This window comes from Strix uralensis, chromosome 16, assembly GCF_047716275.1.
Source record: "Strix uralensis isolate ZFMK-TIS-50842 chromosome 16, bStrUra1, whole genome shotgun sequence".
In the NCBI taxonomy this organism is placed as follows: domain Eukaryota; kingdom Metazoa; phylum Chordata; class Aves; order Strigiformes; family Strigidae; genus Strix; species Strix uralensis.
This window is the reverse complement of record NC_133987.1, coordinates 19,490,856-19,507,216: the sequence shown is the minus strand read 5'-3', so window position 1 is coordinate 19,507,216 and position 16,361 is coordinate 19,490,856. Positions and strand designations below refer to the sequence as shown.

At 38.1% G+C, this 16,361-nt stretch overlaps 1 protein-coding gene across 3 annotated transcripts in view; it reads right to left on the bottom strand.

Annotated features, from left to right (window-relative positions):
- Positions 1–16,361, bottom strand: part of GTF3C1 (general transcription factor IIIC subunit 1) — a 44,460-nt gene that overhangs the window by 12,194 nt on the left and 15,905 nt on the right. For all 3 annotated transcript variants that reach the window (XM_074885822.1, XM_074885823.1, XM_074885824.1), the window contains exons 13-29: positions 15,944–16,047; positions 15,521–15,705; positions 14,883–15,158; positions 13,751–13,896; positions 13,231–13,328; positions 11,569–11,665; positions 10,619–10,796; positions 9,055–9,190; positions 7,108–7,243; positions 5,210–5,291; positions 4,340–4,525; positions 3,624–3,781; positions 3,342–3,484; positions 3,049–3,130; positions 1,710–1,822; positions 711–773; positions 71–164 (exon numbers count right to left, since the gene is read on the bottom strand). In XM_074885822.1, coding sequence (XP_074741923.1) covers positions 71–164; positions 711–773; positions 1,710–1,822; positions 3,049–3,130; positions 3,342–3,484; positions 3,624–3,781; positions 4,340–4,525; positions 5,210–5,291; positions 7,108–7,243; positions 9,055–9,190; positions 10,619–10,796; positions 11,569–11,665; positions 13,231–13,328; positions 13,751–13,896; positions 14,883–15,158; positions 15,521–15,705; positions 15,944–16,047 — 2,277 coding nt within the window. The remainder of the gene's footprint in view (positions 1–70; positions 165–710; positions 774–1,709; positions 1,823–3,048; positions 3,131–3,341; positions 3,485–3,623; positions 3,782–4,339; positions 4,526–5,209; positions 5,292–7,107; positions 7,244–9,054; positions 9,191–10,618; positions 10,797–11,568; positions 11,666–13,230; positions 13,329–13,750; positions 13,897–14,882; positions 15,159–15,520; positions 15,706–15,943; positions 16,048–16,361) is intronic.

Below are 16,361 nucleotides of genomic sequence, written 5' to 3'. Positions count from 1 at the left end.
ATCTATCAAGGTAGGAAGGAGAAACTCTTTAGGGTTGTACGACCAGTAAAGCTTGGTCCAGATACTGTACCTGAAACGACTGGCAAGATTTCATCTGGTTATCTGAGAGTGCCAAAGTGCTCTGAATCAAATTCTGTAGCACTAGAAAATGAATATCATAGACACTGAAAGGAAAAAAAGAAGGGTTTATTAACAATGATTTTTGAGCATGAGTTACCTAACTATTAAACTAGCACAAAAATATACAAGCTCAATCACCCGCTTCTGAAATAGATGCACAAAGGCATGAGATCACTACAGCCGAGGATCACTCATGTAAAGGAGCCTGTCACATTTTCCCTGACCTTCCACCCTGAATTTTTGGATCAGTCCAGATAATCAGATACAAAACAAAGTTCTCTCTGTTAACATTTCCCCCTCTTAAGGTACAGCACCCACACAGAAAACATACACAGTTGTCCTAATGATCACAGACCACCACTTTGAGAAGGGCATTGCTGCTGGCATTTTATTCATCAAATCTATAATCTGTCAGAGGTCCCTGCAGCCTTGTGAGAGTATTTGTCTATTAATAAATTTATACACTGCAACAAACAGATGAAAAATGTACTGAATTAGAAGACTATATACATATACACGACTTTCACAGATGTGAGGGCTGACATGACCTTGGAGTCCTAATGGAAAAAAATGGTGCTACTGTTACTCACCTGCTTAGACTATCCTCTTTTGTGTTCTGATTTGTGTCTTCTCCAATTGCCAAAACTCGAAATCTAGTTAAGGGAAGGGAAAGGAAAACACTGAAACAAAAGTAACATTCCGTGATTTTATATCAACCGTGAAACCCAGAGGCTGACAAGCGCAACTGCTAATAAGGCAAATGTTGGAACAGCGCAGCAGAACTATCTGCTCCAGCAGCCCTCGGTGTAAGTGTCAAAAATTAGAAGAACTGTTCAATCTCCCTCACTCCACTAAGCTATCTGCTGACAAGGAGATAAAACACACGGACAGAAGACAGTACAGAACTGTATGGATTGGCTATTCTATGAGGTTTTGGACTTCCAGTTACCATCGACAGCACTTCTGCTGTAACATATAGCTCTTCCCAAAGTAAGAATATTTAAAAAGGTGATAAATTTGTTATCATAAAATAGTTTCAGACTCAAATTTTCACATTTCTCTCCAAGTGTTATTCATCTTGAAAGAGCTTAATGATGTGGGGCTGGGAAACGCTATACAAGGATGAGTGCTCTTCTGTATCAACAGTTTTAGCAGCACTGAGATTATTTAGCTGAGCTACCACCTTCAAATTGTGATATAAAATAGGGCCAGTTAATCTGAAAAATGGTAAAGGTAAGTCTTCTGTTCCATTAAAATGTTACACCTGACTACCAGCATCTCTAATAGCAAAAATCAGAATTTGACAGTTTATGAAAACCTGACATCGTGAATTTCTGGTTTACAAAAGGTCTTATTTAGCAAAATGGGAATGGTTTAAAATAAGCCAGCTTGTGCGAATAACTGAAAATTAATTACATATATTTAGGAAGTATGGATTCGAAAGAAACATTGCTTGTTGGGTTTACTGAAGCTTCTTTTGATACGAAGAGTACAAGTAACAGAGGGTGTAAATCACGCACAGCAGAGAAGAGGTCTGCTCTGAACTGCCCTCCCCTCTCACTGTCTCAGCCCATGTGCAGAGTCAATACCTGGAAAAGAGTTCCTGCAAAGTATCAGGAATCTCAAGTTTGGGATTCCCCAGGGTTGAACTGAATTTCTCTTTCAGTCTTTCCACAAACTCTTTAAACTCCTTTGCACAAACCTTTGAAAACAAGAGATAGAAATGTTATCAACCTCAATTTCTCAGACTGGGAAAGGACACTCTACTTTTAAAGTGTTCATGGAAAATTCCAGTAGAAATAGCTGGTTTTGAATTATCAAGTCAGAAACATTATATCACACAAGAGAATGCATCAAAAAAGCTCTGTGGAGGTTGTGTTTGCTGATAATTACTTAACAGTTGCAGGTTCTGTCTGTAATCACGCTCACAGCTACATGCAGCCCACTGTGTACATATTTTCTAAAAACAATTACACTGAGTTAACAGCATAAGATCTCTTGGTAGAGAGCTTTGTTTAAGCTTCTTCTTAAGTCCTTGTTTCTCTTCATACCCTTCACAATCTTTATCGTGTTCTCCATTAAGTCTGTTTGTACAGTCGTGGCTTGGAGGACACCTGTTACAGGAGAGGAACGGTCCTGTATCTCTCCGGAAACAAGTTTTTATTTGCTTCCACAGATTTCAGGGATGGGGACACATGTTTATTTCAGCAATGTCTCATCAGTGAACAACTATTCTTCAATGAAACAAAAACGAATCTAAACAGAACTGGTTGGGATTTTCTGACAATAATATGAATTGTCATTCCTGGAGGAAAACAAAGAAAATCTTGCTGTGACATTGTCCCAGTTGTGGAAGAGTTTTGAATTCAAAACGGAATTGTTTGCACTGAAAGTGTAAACAACTTTTCAGTTTGAAATTGTGGTTGATTTAAGCCATAAAAAGCTGAAAAAATAAATAAAATCTTTTCACTGATCAAATCAAGGCTTCTCTCAGGAAATTTGCTTACATTCCTGCACTCATCCACAGAAGCTAAGGCAGCGTTTTGACATGCAAGCAGAGTAAAAAATAAGAAATTACAGAGCAAAAATGTTTTCTTGCTCAGATAACAAGGAGGCTGAGAGGATAAAAAGAAAATAACATCAGTGCATATAGATGCTCAGTCATGGATGCTTATAAACAAGCACATGGAAGAAACAAAATTTTTGTTGCACAGCAGTGCTGTTTATGTGCCTTTGGAAGGCTGCCTGTGTCCACTTTACTCTCAAAATAGCAATGATGCTGCGTTTTTACAAGGATGCTATTTTTAACACAGCTAAGGGTACAAGGGAGAGATAAGATATGAAATCACAGTAATCAAAACAGTGCAAGTACTCAGTTATCCAAACAGCGTGAAGTACTCTCTGACCTTTAGAATACTTCCCTCCTACCTGTGGATCTTCATAATTATTTTCTCTATTCATGAAATCTTCAATAAGGGCTTTATCTTGGTAAACCTCAGCAAGGCAAACTCTGCAACAGATACAATTGAAAGTGTTGTACATAGTTGAAATTTTCCCAATTCACTACAGATTCGATAGCACTAGGGTGCAAAAAAGTTGAAATTTATATTCACATGAAATAAGAAAAAAACACAGGAGGAGCATATCCCTTCAGGATATCCCTCGATATCCTTTCAGGAGAATTTAGCCTATACCTAGAATATAGACAGAAGCCTTCTTACTTATAATTAAGATAGGTCTGTGGATTTCTGACAATGTAACGAGCTCTTCGTCCAACAGAATGAGAAGTTTTATCGAGGGACTCCTCGAAGCTGGCATGCATGATATCCCGAACTACTTGCCATGGAACAAAGGGCCCTTTTACCTGTGTAAAGAACGAAAGTGGTTGGAGTTAAACTTCAGCTTTTGCATACACATGCTGATTAGAACCAGGATGAATTCCTAGGACTGATGAAATGTGTGTTCAGTACATAGACCTCTTAAACAGGGGTCCTACTAAATACCTTTGCATTTAGCACATGACTAGCAATTCGGCACAGCATGAGCAGACTGTCTTCTTGCACTGTCCAGGTGACACGCAGACGTGTCATCCTCTGCAGGGCACTCTGGTCAGCTTCATCATGGTAGCGGAGTCTTTTGCTTTTTTCTACGGAACTCTCTTCTAACAAATCCAGAAAAAAACCTGACAGTTATCTCAGCACTACATATTCTGATTAATTCAAACTCCTATCACAAGCAGTATCAGCACCAATTGCAGTTTGTAAGAATGAAAGACAGAAGCAGAGAAGAAAGTAGCAGTTCAGAAAGTAAAATGCATTAATACCTCTCCCCAGAATGAGAAAACAAGCACTTTAGTTAGCAAACTGTCTACTTGGAGCATCATACCATGAAGAATCTTTAAGCCAGCTATCAAAAGTTGAATTGCAAGGAGTTGACCCGGTGCAGACACGATTAGAATTTCTTGATTCGTACAGTACAGTAGTGCCATCATGATTCACACACAGCTAACGGTTACAACACGCTGCTGTTTTTCTCCAGAGCTAATATACAGCCCCAGGACATCTGAACCTCTTCACTGAAAGAGGCAACCCAAAGAGATGGCCAGTAAGTTTCCAGTTCTCACACTATGTGACAGTCACATCAGCTTTCCTAAAGCAACTTACAGCAGGCCACATCAGGAAAAAGAAAGCTTCTTTTTCCTGATGTGTTAGTTACTTACCTTTCTTTCTCTTCTTTGTCTTCTTTCCAACGTCTTTCCTAAGCCTCTTCCTCTTTTGGCTTTTCCCACCTCTCACTCGTTTGGTCCGATCCTCGGTTGGTTCTTTACTTATTTCAACACATTCCTCTTTCTGGATGAATGACTCGGATTCTACCTTTGCTTCTCCCAAAACATTAATTTTGTTACCTAAAATGACACATATTTACAGTAGTGGAGCTTTAAAGCAATTACATTCTACAATATTAAGGTATAAAGACCAAATGCCAAAGTTTCAATATAATTAAAAGACAGATGGCCTCTCAGACTTGCCCTTTGTTAGTCATGTCATTTCATACCACTTTCTCAGCAGCTCACAGAATAAATCCCACATAAATGAGGAATCATTAAGTAATTACTAAGTCTAGCACACACTGCACAGACACAAGAGAACTGAGTTGAGGTTTTATATTGAACTGGAAGCATTTCATCCTCCTTAGCTTAAATGTTAGGATATGCAATTTTAACAGTGCCTAGTCAAACAAAACATTGGTCCTTCTAGAATTTCTGCAAACTGCATATCAGAAATTACAAAGGATAAAAGTTATTGTTCCATAGGAAATTATTTACATATCTATTTTACTGCCCCAGACGCATCCTAGATCATTGTAAGGAGACAGGAACAACCCATGTCATCAATACTGGATAAAAAAAATTATTGTTCCATATATCCAGAAACAGGGAAGGAAATTATTTATCTATTTTACTGTCCTTGAAGCATCCTAGATTACCATAAGGAGACAGAACCAACCCACATCCTCCATACTGGGTTTGACAAAGACAGTAACAGCTGTAGTACAGTTACAGACCTCACCATCAGCATCACCACCTTACCTCCAGTACTGAGTGGAAGGGGATGTTTTGTTAAGAAGGTTTGGAGTCTCACTGTCAGTCCATTTTCAGCAACTGTACCTTCCTAAAACAACACAGCTTTCAAAAGAGGTGATATGCAAAGGGAGCGCACCGGTTTTAACATCGCTATATATGATATCCTTTGAGTAGTGTCAGAAATGAATTTTCAGTATAAAGGAAAAGATTCTTGGCTACAATGAAAGATTCATTTGTCTTATTACTACCACACATTTGAAGGGCTCTAGTGCTTTTTGTAAATCATAGTGCAACATCCACTAGATTATGAAGGTTAGAACTTCAGCAAATCTCAAGTTTAAAAGCAGTCATCACTGGAAAAGAAATGTTTGATTCTTTCACTGCTACAGAGGCTGAGCAGAGTTTTCTGTAAAACAGTACTTTTCAAAACATGCTACATTTCAAAGGAACTTCTAAAAAGCACAAAACCAAAATGCAAACACAAACATTGAGTAAATGCCTCCTACACCATATTCTGTTCATCTTGAATCTCAGCCCAAACTGATTGCAACGTATTAGAACTTTTGCCATTCTCAGCAAAACCCATTTCTCTTGTGTGGAATTCATTGGTGATAGAAGTTGGTCACAGGCATCGAGAGGAAAGTCAAGACTGAAGAACTGCAGGAGGTCCTGTTAATGCTGAACAACTAGGTGACAGAACAGCAGATGAAATTCAGAGTGAAATGATCCTGCCTGAGGTCAAAACCAAGCAACTCTAATTTTACATAGACACAGATAGGCTCTAATTTGACCACTACGTAGGGTAGGGCAATTACAGACAGTTCTGTGAAAGTACCTGTTCAATGCTCGGTAATGGTTAAAAAGCAAAGCAAATGTAAGGAATTCTTAGGAAAGGACAGCAGCACTATGCAGCTATAAAAATCCATGGTTGGCCACAGGCTGAATGCACTATGTGATTCTATTTTCACCTGAAGAAGGATATAGTAGAACTAGAACAGGTTAAAAGAAAGGGAACAAGAATGACTAAAGGCAGAACAGGTTCCATGCTGGGAACAGTTAAGTAATCTAGTAGATGCCAGTCTTTAAAAAAGAGATAATAATGGGAAACATGAGAGATATTTACAAAATCAAGTGAAACAGAAAGAGTGATGGAGAATATTTTTTACAGCTTCCCTTAGTACTGCAATTATTAGAGAGCTTAAACCATCAAAAGGAAGTGGTGACACATAATAGGACTTTGAAGCATGTTGCTACAGGAGGTTGTGGATACTAAAGATTTACATGTGTCCAAAAAACAATTAGACACATTAGTCCCAAAAGAAAAAGCTACTAGCAGCTTTGAAACATCACCATCAGGTTTAGAATGTGCTTGAGCCGAACTTGCAAACACCTGGGAGAATATTCTGAGGAAATATCACTATACATCTACCTTGCTCTTACAACCTTCACTACAAATCTTTTTTTGGCAACCATTGGAGACAGGACATTAGCCAGAACTGGAACGGCCATCCTTATTTGCCTATGTTGGGCTTTCTAGAATTTTTTTTTTTTTTCTGTATTTCCTTGTTCCGGATATTTCAGTTTCCATCTGACAACTTCTACGTTTCAGAAAGGCAAGAGGCACCACTAAGTGATCTAAATTGCTTGCTTAATAAAGTATTTCTCCTTTGGCTGAATGCATTATCAAATTCAGTTCAGATAAAATTTACATCCAATTCTTTCATTCACTTCAGCACCAAGTTTTACCACATTTGGCATTCATTTCTTTCCAGTGATGCAAAGCCTCACTAAGACACATAACTGAGAAAGCATGCGAGCAGTAACATTTTGCTATCAGTACCTCAACCTTAAGAATATTAAAATTTGGAAAACTCATTACAGTATATAAATTGTAAAATACCCACCTTCCTAGTCTTATTGATGATGTAACTTGTCCAGATCCAATTGCGTTTTAGATGCCCATAAAAGCTGGAATCCAGACCAGCAGCTCCTAACCCATCTCCAGGGATCGTTCCATCATCCACCACCTCTCGGCTGCCTCTAAGAGAAAGAGTAACAAAATATACAGTAATTATTTTGTAGGGAGTGCCTTCTCAGCTGCTCTGAAGTGATGCGTGTGCAGAACCTCTCCCCTTGCCCTCCCGATTTAGACAGGGCTGGGAAAGAGGAGGAGAAAGAGAGATGCTCCTTCCCTTATCCCTGTTCCAGAAGTAGCATGACAATGCTTTTCCATTAAGTTTTAATCCCTGATATTTAATTACTAAGCTTTCAGTTTAAAGATGATGCCCAGAGCAACTTCACTATTGTTAACTAAGTTCCAGTGGCCATGTTAAACTCTGTTCTCAGCACTATTCCTACCGCAGCACTAGAGAAAATACCTGCTCAGATGAAAAACTTTCTCAGGACAAGTGTGGGGAAAATCTTCCCCAGGAGCTGCAGGCAATCATAACCCTGCATTTTTCACACTGACTGTCAAGCACTGGTCTCTCCAGTTTTCCAACAAACACATTAAAGCTTGTTTTAATACACACACAAGCCAAAAAACCCCAATGCACTGCAATTCTCTCCCTGGAAAGGGGATGAAACTAGCCATGAATAACACGTAACGGATGAACTGGTACCTTTTGCAAATGAACTATTTAATTATTAGTGTGGTGTTACAGCGCAAGAAGTCATGGAGACAAACTTACTTCCTCAAAAAATGAAAATCTAACTATGAACAAGCTTTGCATATGCAGTAGATACGACAGCTCTGACAATCCAGTAATAACACCAAGTATTTTTGAAATCCTGTTTCACCTTGTGAAAGACTTTTTGAAAGCTGTTTGAAAAAATTATTTCAGTCAAGCTTTCAATAGACAGCTCTTTCATTACAACATTACACCATCAATTAAATCAAAAAACTATTTCTTGACCTTAAAGATGTTTGCAGCCTAACTGCAAGTCAACACCAGATATCCAATTTAAAAGATTTCTTACCATACAGTGGAGACCATATGTGAAAGCTGACAAGTGGACTGAACAGAATTTTTTTTCTATCAGTAAGGATCAGTGGAATTAGATTTCCTCAACTCCATTAATTTTTTTAAAGATAACTTGATATATCTACCTGTAACTGAACTAACTGAAAATACTTTTAAACAGACTGTTTATTAAAACAGAATAGAATACTGACAAAACTAAACCACAGGGGACAACACTCAATAAAAAGTATAACTGGCATTCTGCATGGCTGTCGCAGGTTGTAGGTATACAATCCTCTCAAGTGTTCTGGTTGTGATTAGGCAGACTGTGAAGTGCTCCAGAGACCACTTCCAGATTTCATCAGTGTACACCAAGATCATATTAGAAATTAATCTGTAAACAATATGCAGCAAATTGCAACACAGAGGACAGATTTCAGAACATGACATGGGAGCTACTGAAGCTATAGGGTACTTGAGATACAAGAGTGATACTCATGATATAAAGCACAGGAACAGAGAAGCTTTAAATTTTTCCCTTGTGTTAACTGCACTTCGGAAGCATTCCTTCCCCCTCGGCTTTGCTTTCCCCAAGACTCTTGCAACGCACCTCTGTACTACTTTGGAAGGAAATCTGAATCTTTTTCCCATTTCTTTAGCACGAAAACCTGCTTGGTAGACAAGTTACTTGTAAACATGATCCATAACTACATATCTTTTTAATCAGAAAGCCTCTGAATTACAAAAAACCAAACCCAAACCCAATCCCACAACACCCAACTGAAATGCTAGACTCTTAACTGCATTTGCTATTGAGTAACATCCTCAAAACCAGAAGTTTTTTGCCCACTCTATTCAATCAACAAAGCAAAGATGAAGATGACATACGTGGTATATTCCAACATTGCACACTTTCGTTCCAGATTGTGTTTATCCACTGCTGACTCTTGTTCCATTTCTACATCTAGTGCAGTCTCCTCCCCTTGAAGATTACTTCTCTTTGAACGAGGACAGCGGACAACTCCTAGACATACAAATGGTTTTGACCATCAGCGTGAGAAGTAAAACTTCAACCCATTTTCAATCCACCCTACTATGGCAAATGACTGCTCCCAAACGGTACTAATATTTTTTCCACTTCTCAGTAAAACATGTCACTTTCTTACAGAGGCTAATGGTGCTCCAGTTAATTTCCAGTGCAAGGCATTAACTTGTCCAAAATTGTATTCAGGGAAGAAGTAATGGGAGGCTGGTATCCTTCATGAGGAAAAAAAAATTCAGCAGTCGACTGATATTCTAAGTGTGGATCACAGCCTTTCAGATACTCAAGCATGTCAACAATCCTCAAAAAATGATGCACAGGTTGTGACTGCTGAAACAGTGTGAATGCTGGAGATACATTTAGGATATAGAAGAGGACTCGTGATGGTTTTATAGTAACAGAACTCGAAGATAGGAAGAAAACCCAACTACTGGCTTACTACTGCTTTTTGGCTGCCCATGCTACAAAGACAATAGGGCAGGGCTGGATCTCTGGCAGGTGTCTGACCTAGAGAGTCAATATAAATTTAAACCCAGCACAGAGCAATTTTCCCCTGAAGGCTTAACATGGAAAATACTTAATTGGAACACAACAAAGCTTCCATAAACATGCAAACTGGTGAAACAATGTGATTCCCATATTTTGGGGGCTAAAAGTAATCATGGTCTGACTAGAGCCTGCAAAAGCTGCAACAATCACAAACACACTATCATTTGACAGATGTGTAAGGAGCCTTTTACACATAACTGCTTCAATGCAAAAGTAAGACAAAATTACAAATAGATCTTTTTACCTGGCTGACTAAATTACAGAAATACAGAACAGAGTTGTCAGGGTTTCAGGAGAAATATCTTACCCCCAATTACTTATGTGGTTTTTTTAATAATGTAAACTTGTAGCTATTTAAAAATGTAAAAGGATCAAACACAAAAATAAACTCAAAACAACCTGGGGTGCATAGACTCCTTTAACTTCCATTTCTCATCTAACTCAGGCTATCTATTAGAAAGTTTAGCAACATCTTTCTAAGGAGAAGGGATCTCTGTTTAAACTAGTAGAGAGCTATGGTGAAAATATACTAGTAACTATATTCAAAAAAGCTCTTTCACAACTGGATTAAAATCTAACACAGCTATTACAAATCTGATACTTCTAGCAGGACAGCAACGCTCTTCCATTAACAGTGCTCTGAAAATTTCAAGTGTACAGTTGTCTTTCTTGGATCTCAACTTCATAGAATTATACAGACAGAACTGCTAGCTTTTTTTGAGGCACAAGGAGAGCAGCCAAGAGAACAAAACATTGGAAGGGACAAAACAGAGCCTGCCTCAAGTTCTAGAAAAGAAGGAGGAACTGTGGTATGTACAGAATAAACAGTAAAGGCGATAAGAATCTACAATTATACCATACCCAATGGTGTATTAAGGCAGACACACTGCAAATCAAACCAGAAGTTTTCCACATCCTGCATGGTATTCAGAACGTATAAGCGTCTCTCAAATGGGCGGCTACTTTGAGCCAGGTTATAGTGGGGGTCACAGATGGTGGTATCAACAATCACAGCATTTCTCTTCATATACACAAAGACCTGTCAAATACAGTATGTTTCAGGCTGGTAGGTAAAAATAATCGTAATTGTCTAATCTACAGAACACACAATTTAATCTAATTTAGGACTGTTTAGCATCTTCTCAGTCTTTGCTATTTTGAGACAGTACTCTGACAGAGGACACAACCCTCCCCACCCTATTGCATTCTAGTACCAAACTTCCCTTGTCAGTGATCCAGAAATTTCATTTCTAGATTTAGAACAGTTTCTTTTCTCCCTTGTGCACAAGATAGTCATTCTCTGTGGAAACTTGGAATATTTCCTACAAGCTCTCATTCAGGATTAGAATAGATGTGTCTGGGGACTAGTTATCGTTCTTATCCTCGTAAAGTATGTTGGGACTACCTTCTCCTTTGCATGTGCTCTCTATTTATAAAAAGATGCATATGAATGTCATTATTTTACTCGGATCAGTGACTTTATTCTGTGTCAGACATCCAATGCCTAACACCTTGATGGAACAAAATGTGGCATGCTCATTTTTCATGAAGCACTGCCTGTCTGAAACCTCCCAGATCATTAGTGTATGCAACATTCAAGATTATACATTTCAGTACTGTCTTTCCAGATAAAGAGGCAAAAATTATCTGTACAACCTGCAATATGTCACTTGGATCTGGAGGTTTACATATATATCTGAAACACCAGTATTTTACTTAACTACTTTAGGTAATTACAAACTCCAAATCCTGCATTTGTTTCACTGGACAAATAACATGAAGAATAACGGCTAGATTTTTAAAAGAATTACTTGGTCTTTGTCTTGAAACTTCTCTGTTGGGCCAAACTGTATCAGTCCCATATAACATAGTCTTTGAAGGTTTTCCACCACTGAAAAGATGTACCTCCTGCAGCAATGATAGGAGGATTACAATTAGCACTCATGAAAACTGTAACGATGATGCCAGAAAACACACCAGTTCCATGCAGCAACCTGAAGTTTCAGGAAACCCTCCTTTTTCAAAATACTGTGTTTTAGAATTTCTGAAGTAGTATTTTGTTTGAATTGTCAGCTCACAGAAAATATATAAAATCCTCTCCTCAAATCGTAAATACAATATTTTAGTCAAATACTAACTAAAATTTTGTTAGCAAAGAACAAAATTAGCCAGAAATACCATATGTAAAAATGAATCAAAGTCAGAACACCAGCGGATCTGCAGACAGTTTTGTGTTATGAAAAGAAGACATGAGTAAGACAACATGACTGCTAAATATGGGCTGATAAGCCTTCACATGTGTACATACAAAGAACTGGGTAACAATCCTTGCAGTTACGGTTGTCTAGAACTACTGCTCCAAGAAACTGCTTTCAGTTGCTTATAGCTTTGGCAGAGCAAAAAGTGCAACATTTCCCATGCTGTATATGGCCAAATTCTGGAAATTTCAGGAAACTTTTGCAAGATCTAGCTTCTGAGAGAGAGTTTGTCAAAAATTCAGCTTTGCCCACATTTAACTCACCAAGAACTGTGCAGTTAAATGGGAATTGTATTTTGGCAAGAGTTTTCTCTGGGGCTCAGAAAGACCATTTGACAAGCCTAGAAATACTGAAGCAAATCTGGCTGAGTTAGAAGTGAATGGGGGGGGGGGGGGGGGGGCAAAGTGACAACTTGGTTATGTGTCATGCTGTTTTGCATAAACCTATCAGATGGAGCTGCAGATTTCAGAAAATACCATAAATCCAGTTTCCTTGTTACGAAGGTTTAGCAAGTAATATATTAGGAATTGCAAACCTGAGCTGGCCACGAGTCCTGACAGCTGACATTGTCTGTCACTATTCACTCAGCAATGACATGTTTGCAGGTTTGCAAAGTGTCGTATAAGCCTCCAACCATCCTAATCCTGTTAGCAACGACTTTCTGGGAAAACTAATATGGTGCTGTTGATTCCACATATTCAAATAACTTTTCTTTAATGTTGCTCTCCCTTAGTATCTTCAGTCCAATCTCAATTTTTAAATCTCCTAGATGAGGAATGGCAAACAATGGCAGACATGCCACTGGGAGCATGAGTAGAAATTGAATGGTATGTATAACAGGCAGGAACTGCGAAGTGTGGCATCTTCTGAAAGATTTATGAAGGACAGCAATATTTAGACTCTATTAAATTCTGAATTTAGCAGCAGTCAGGAGTGTGTTTTATATGGAAGTAACATCCTGCTGATGAGTTATGAAGGACAGAACCTCCCAGCACTCAAACACTGCCTGACAGCATGCATGAATATTGTTTATTAGTTTCTTACTACCTTCTATTTGTGAGAGAAAAATACAATTTGGCACACTATCCTTAGAAGATTGATGATCCTTGTCTTAAGTAACAAAGTTCGCTTTGACACAAACAGGAAATAACTGAGAAAACAGTCAACCACTGTTGTTTCCTCCCTAGAGCCATTTACTTTGACTCATCTGCTTACCTTTTGTAGAGAAGCTGCTGTCGGACTGACCTTGGAAGAAACCTTATCAGAGTGTGCTTTTTCAGTGGATCATTTAAAAAATCTTCCAGACCATCCACCTAGAATTATTTTAGAAGTTAATCAAAATGTGAAATATAACTATCCTTTAAAAGTATTAAGCTTTGCAACCAGAACTGCCCACTGAAATATTTTCTAAGCAAACATTACTGCTTTTGTAAAATGCTTAAACATTATTCTTGTTAATCAACGAGGCAGAATAATCAGGGAGATTATAAAAAGCTCTTTGCAAACTATTATCTTAAGAATTTGCAGTGTTACAGGGCTATACATTTTTTTCAGCATGGCTATAAAAGCAACTAGCTTTTCTGTAAAAGAAACTACCAAGAATTAAAGTGTCTACTCTTCAATAGCTAGTTTTGCTAAAATAGACTAAACCGATATTTGTTACTGCTTGTGTAGGCACAGTTTGTGTTATCAGACTTTAAAGTACAGCAAATGCAAAACAAAAAAAGCACTATACCTTGTAGCTGACTTGTACTATCTGAACAAAGAGTGAGAGGGGCAAGCAGAGAAGAATGTCACTAACAAGAGCCCATCCAAATCCAAACTCTCTGTGAACTGGCAGAGGAGGGACATAGCGCATCCATGACATATCATCCACATACACTAGGAACAAGAAGGCTGGCTTAGATTCAGACAGGACAAACCTAATACTTGCACTAATAGTGTTCTGCTTGAATGCTCACAGTAGAACATTTGGCAGTTCATAGTCTGGAAATCTGAAAATCTAAAATGACCTGAAAATTATCTAGGCCATTGATTTTCAATCTTTTTTGAAGTGGACTTTTACAGGTCTTTTTCAGGGCTGGTGAGGACTCTTGAAAAGCACATTTAAGCCTACTAACAGTAAGTCTGCCCTTCTTTCTTAGCTTACACAGACATTTCAGAGGATGCCTGAAAGCAACCAACATAATGAATTCCCATGTTCTGAAGTATGAAGATGGCACTTAGACTACCCTCAGAAAATTCTGTCTTTCACTAAGATAATCTGTTCCAAGACTTAACTATCCTTACAGCATATTAAAAAAAAAATAAAAATCTTCTGAATACCCCAATCCTCTTATTTCTTTTTCTATACTCAGTAGCATGGAGAACAGTTTATCAACTACCTCTAACATCCTTTTTCACTTTGGAAGACTTGTATCCTGTTCCCTTTACTATAACTTCTTTTTTGTAAAAGAAACAGAAGGTGGCAACATTTTCTAAGTTAGTTTAAGCAGTAATTATATAACTATGGCTTCAGTGTAGACCTATCCCTACTAAAATTAAATCTAAGTCATTTCTCCAAATTATTCCAAATCTCCAAGATTATTCGGAATTCAAATCCTGCTCTCCGAATTACTAGTAAACTTTCCAGCTTTTTATCATCCACAATTTGAGTCTACTGTATTTCACTATCCAGAACTAGGCCCCTGTATGACAACCCCTTCAATTTAAGAACAAACCATTAATAATGTCTGAGTATTTTTTTCAAGCATTTGTGTTCCTGCCTTAAAGTGTTTTCACTGAAGTCATATTGTCAAACAGTTATGGAAATACTACACTGAACTATGGCGAAGTCTGTAAGAAACTCAGGATGTGCCATTTCTTACCTGTTTGATTAGGCAACTCTACTTCAGTCTCCTGCACAGAGATTTCAGGATTCACCACAGTTGTCATAATTTCTAAGGTCCCATCTGGTTGAGCTTCAAGTACAGCTGCATTCATATCCAGCCCCTGTTTGCTGCCTTTTTTCTCACCATCACTACCTCCTTTTTGCTGTGTTCCATTTAAAGGGTGACCATAAACTAAGTACCAGAGGAACATGTGCACCATTCTTAAACGGGGCATTTTGGGAAGAAAGCCAAGAGAACGCCCAAGTCCTGGAACTGGGAGGGAAGATTAAGTACCAAACAGAAATAAAAAGAGGATTAGAACAGGAGAAATAGATACCTCTGCAAAACTGGTGTGAAGAAAACTGTAAGGAAAGACGGGCAGCTGAAAGTAAACATAAGTTACAAATATTAAGTCACAAGGAGTAGTGAATGTAAATACTGCAGTTTGCAATTGTAAAAAAATAAGCAGCTAGGAAAACATTTGATAGTGAGATTGCTTTAATGTAAACCCAATTTATCTTCTATAAAAGAAGAAAAAAAACCAATTGTACCTTAGGAAAGCCCAACATCTGAAAGTGATTATTAATAGTAGATGGGAAAGTGAAAGATGACAGAAAAAACAAAGGTAGCTGTACCTGTAACAGGGTGATAGTTTTTCAGCTGTGTTATACCCATTTTCTCATCAGTTTTTCTTGCCCGACTATTATTATCAGCTTTACATGACCTTTCTGGTGTTTCTCCCGAATCAGGAACTGCCTCTTGCCCCAGGTTTTCTTCCTCAGCATGGTCCTGGGATGTTGGTGTCTGGGGAACTTTAATCCTGTATTAAAACCACACAGCACTTTGGTAAAAATTTAGCAGAGTTCAATTCCTCTTCTTTCCTGACTTCAGGAGATATTCAGCATCTTGCTTCATCTTTGTGCTTCCATTTCTCTGTTGCTAAAGAAGATACTTTTATTTTCTTTTGCTTGCTTTGTGTTTATTTCCTCTGCATAGTTCTGCATGTACTAGGTAAGCCAAGTTCCCCACAAGCCATCCAAACCATCATTGCAACTTGCCTGTTTGCGGTGCTTGAATTGGAGATTCGGAAACGCACCTGCTCAATGGCACTTTTTACAAGGGGGTCATTAGGACTCACTGAAGGATGCACAACAAACTCTACCTGTTCAGAGGTAGAAGACAAACAAAACGTATTTATGGAGATATTGACTCTTAATCAGCTGCATAAATTATCAGAGATGAACAGACAGTTAATTAACAGTAGCCACAATGGATGAATCCTATGAAGGTTTAATAATCCACAGGGTATTAACACTTTTGGATCAAAACTCCCATTGCTAGTTTGTATTAAGCAAGAGGCCAGACTGTATGGTCTCTGTACCAATAAACAGTTAATGTCCTTTCTACAAACCTCAGGTTTTTGGGTTTTTAAAATCTGAAATATTTGGGGAACAAACACTTCAACTTGCAAATATT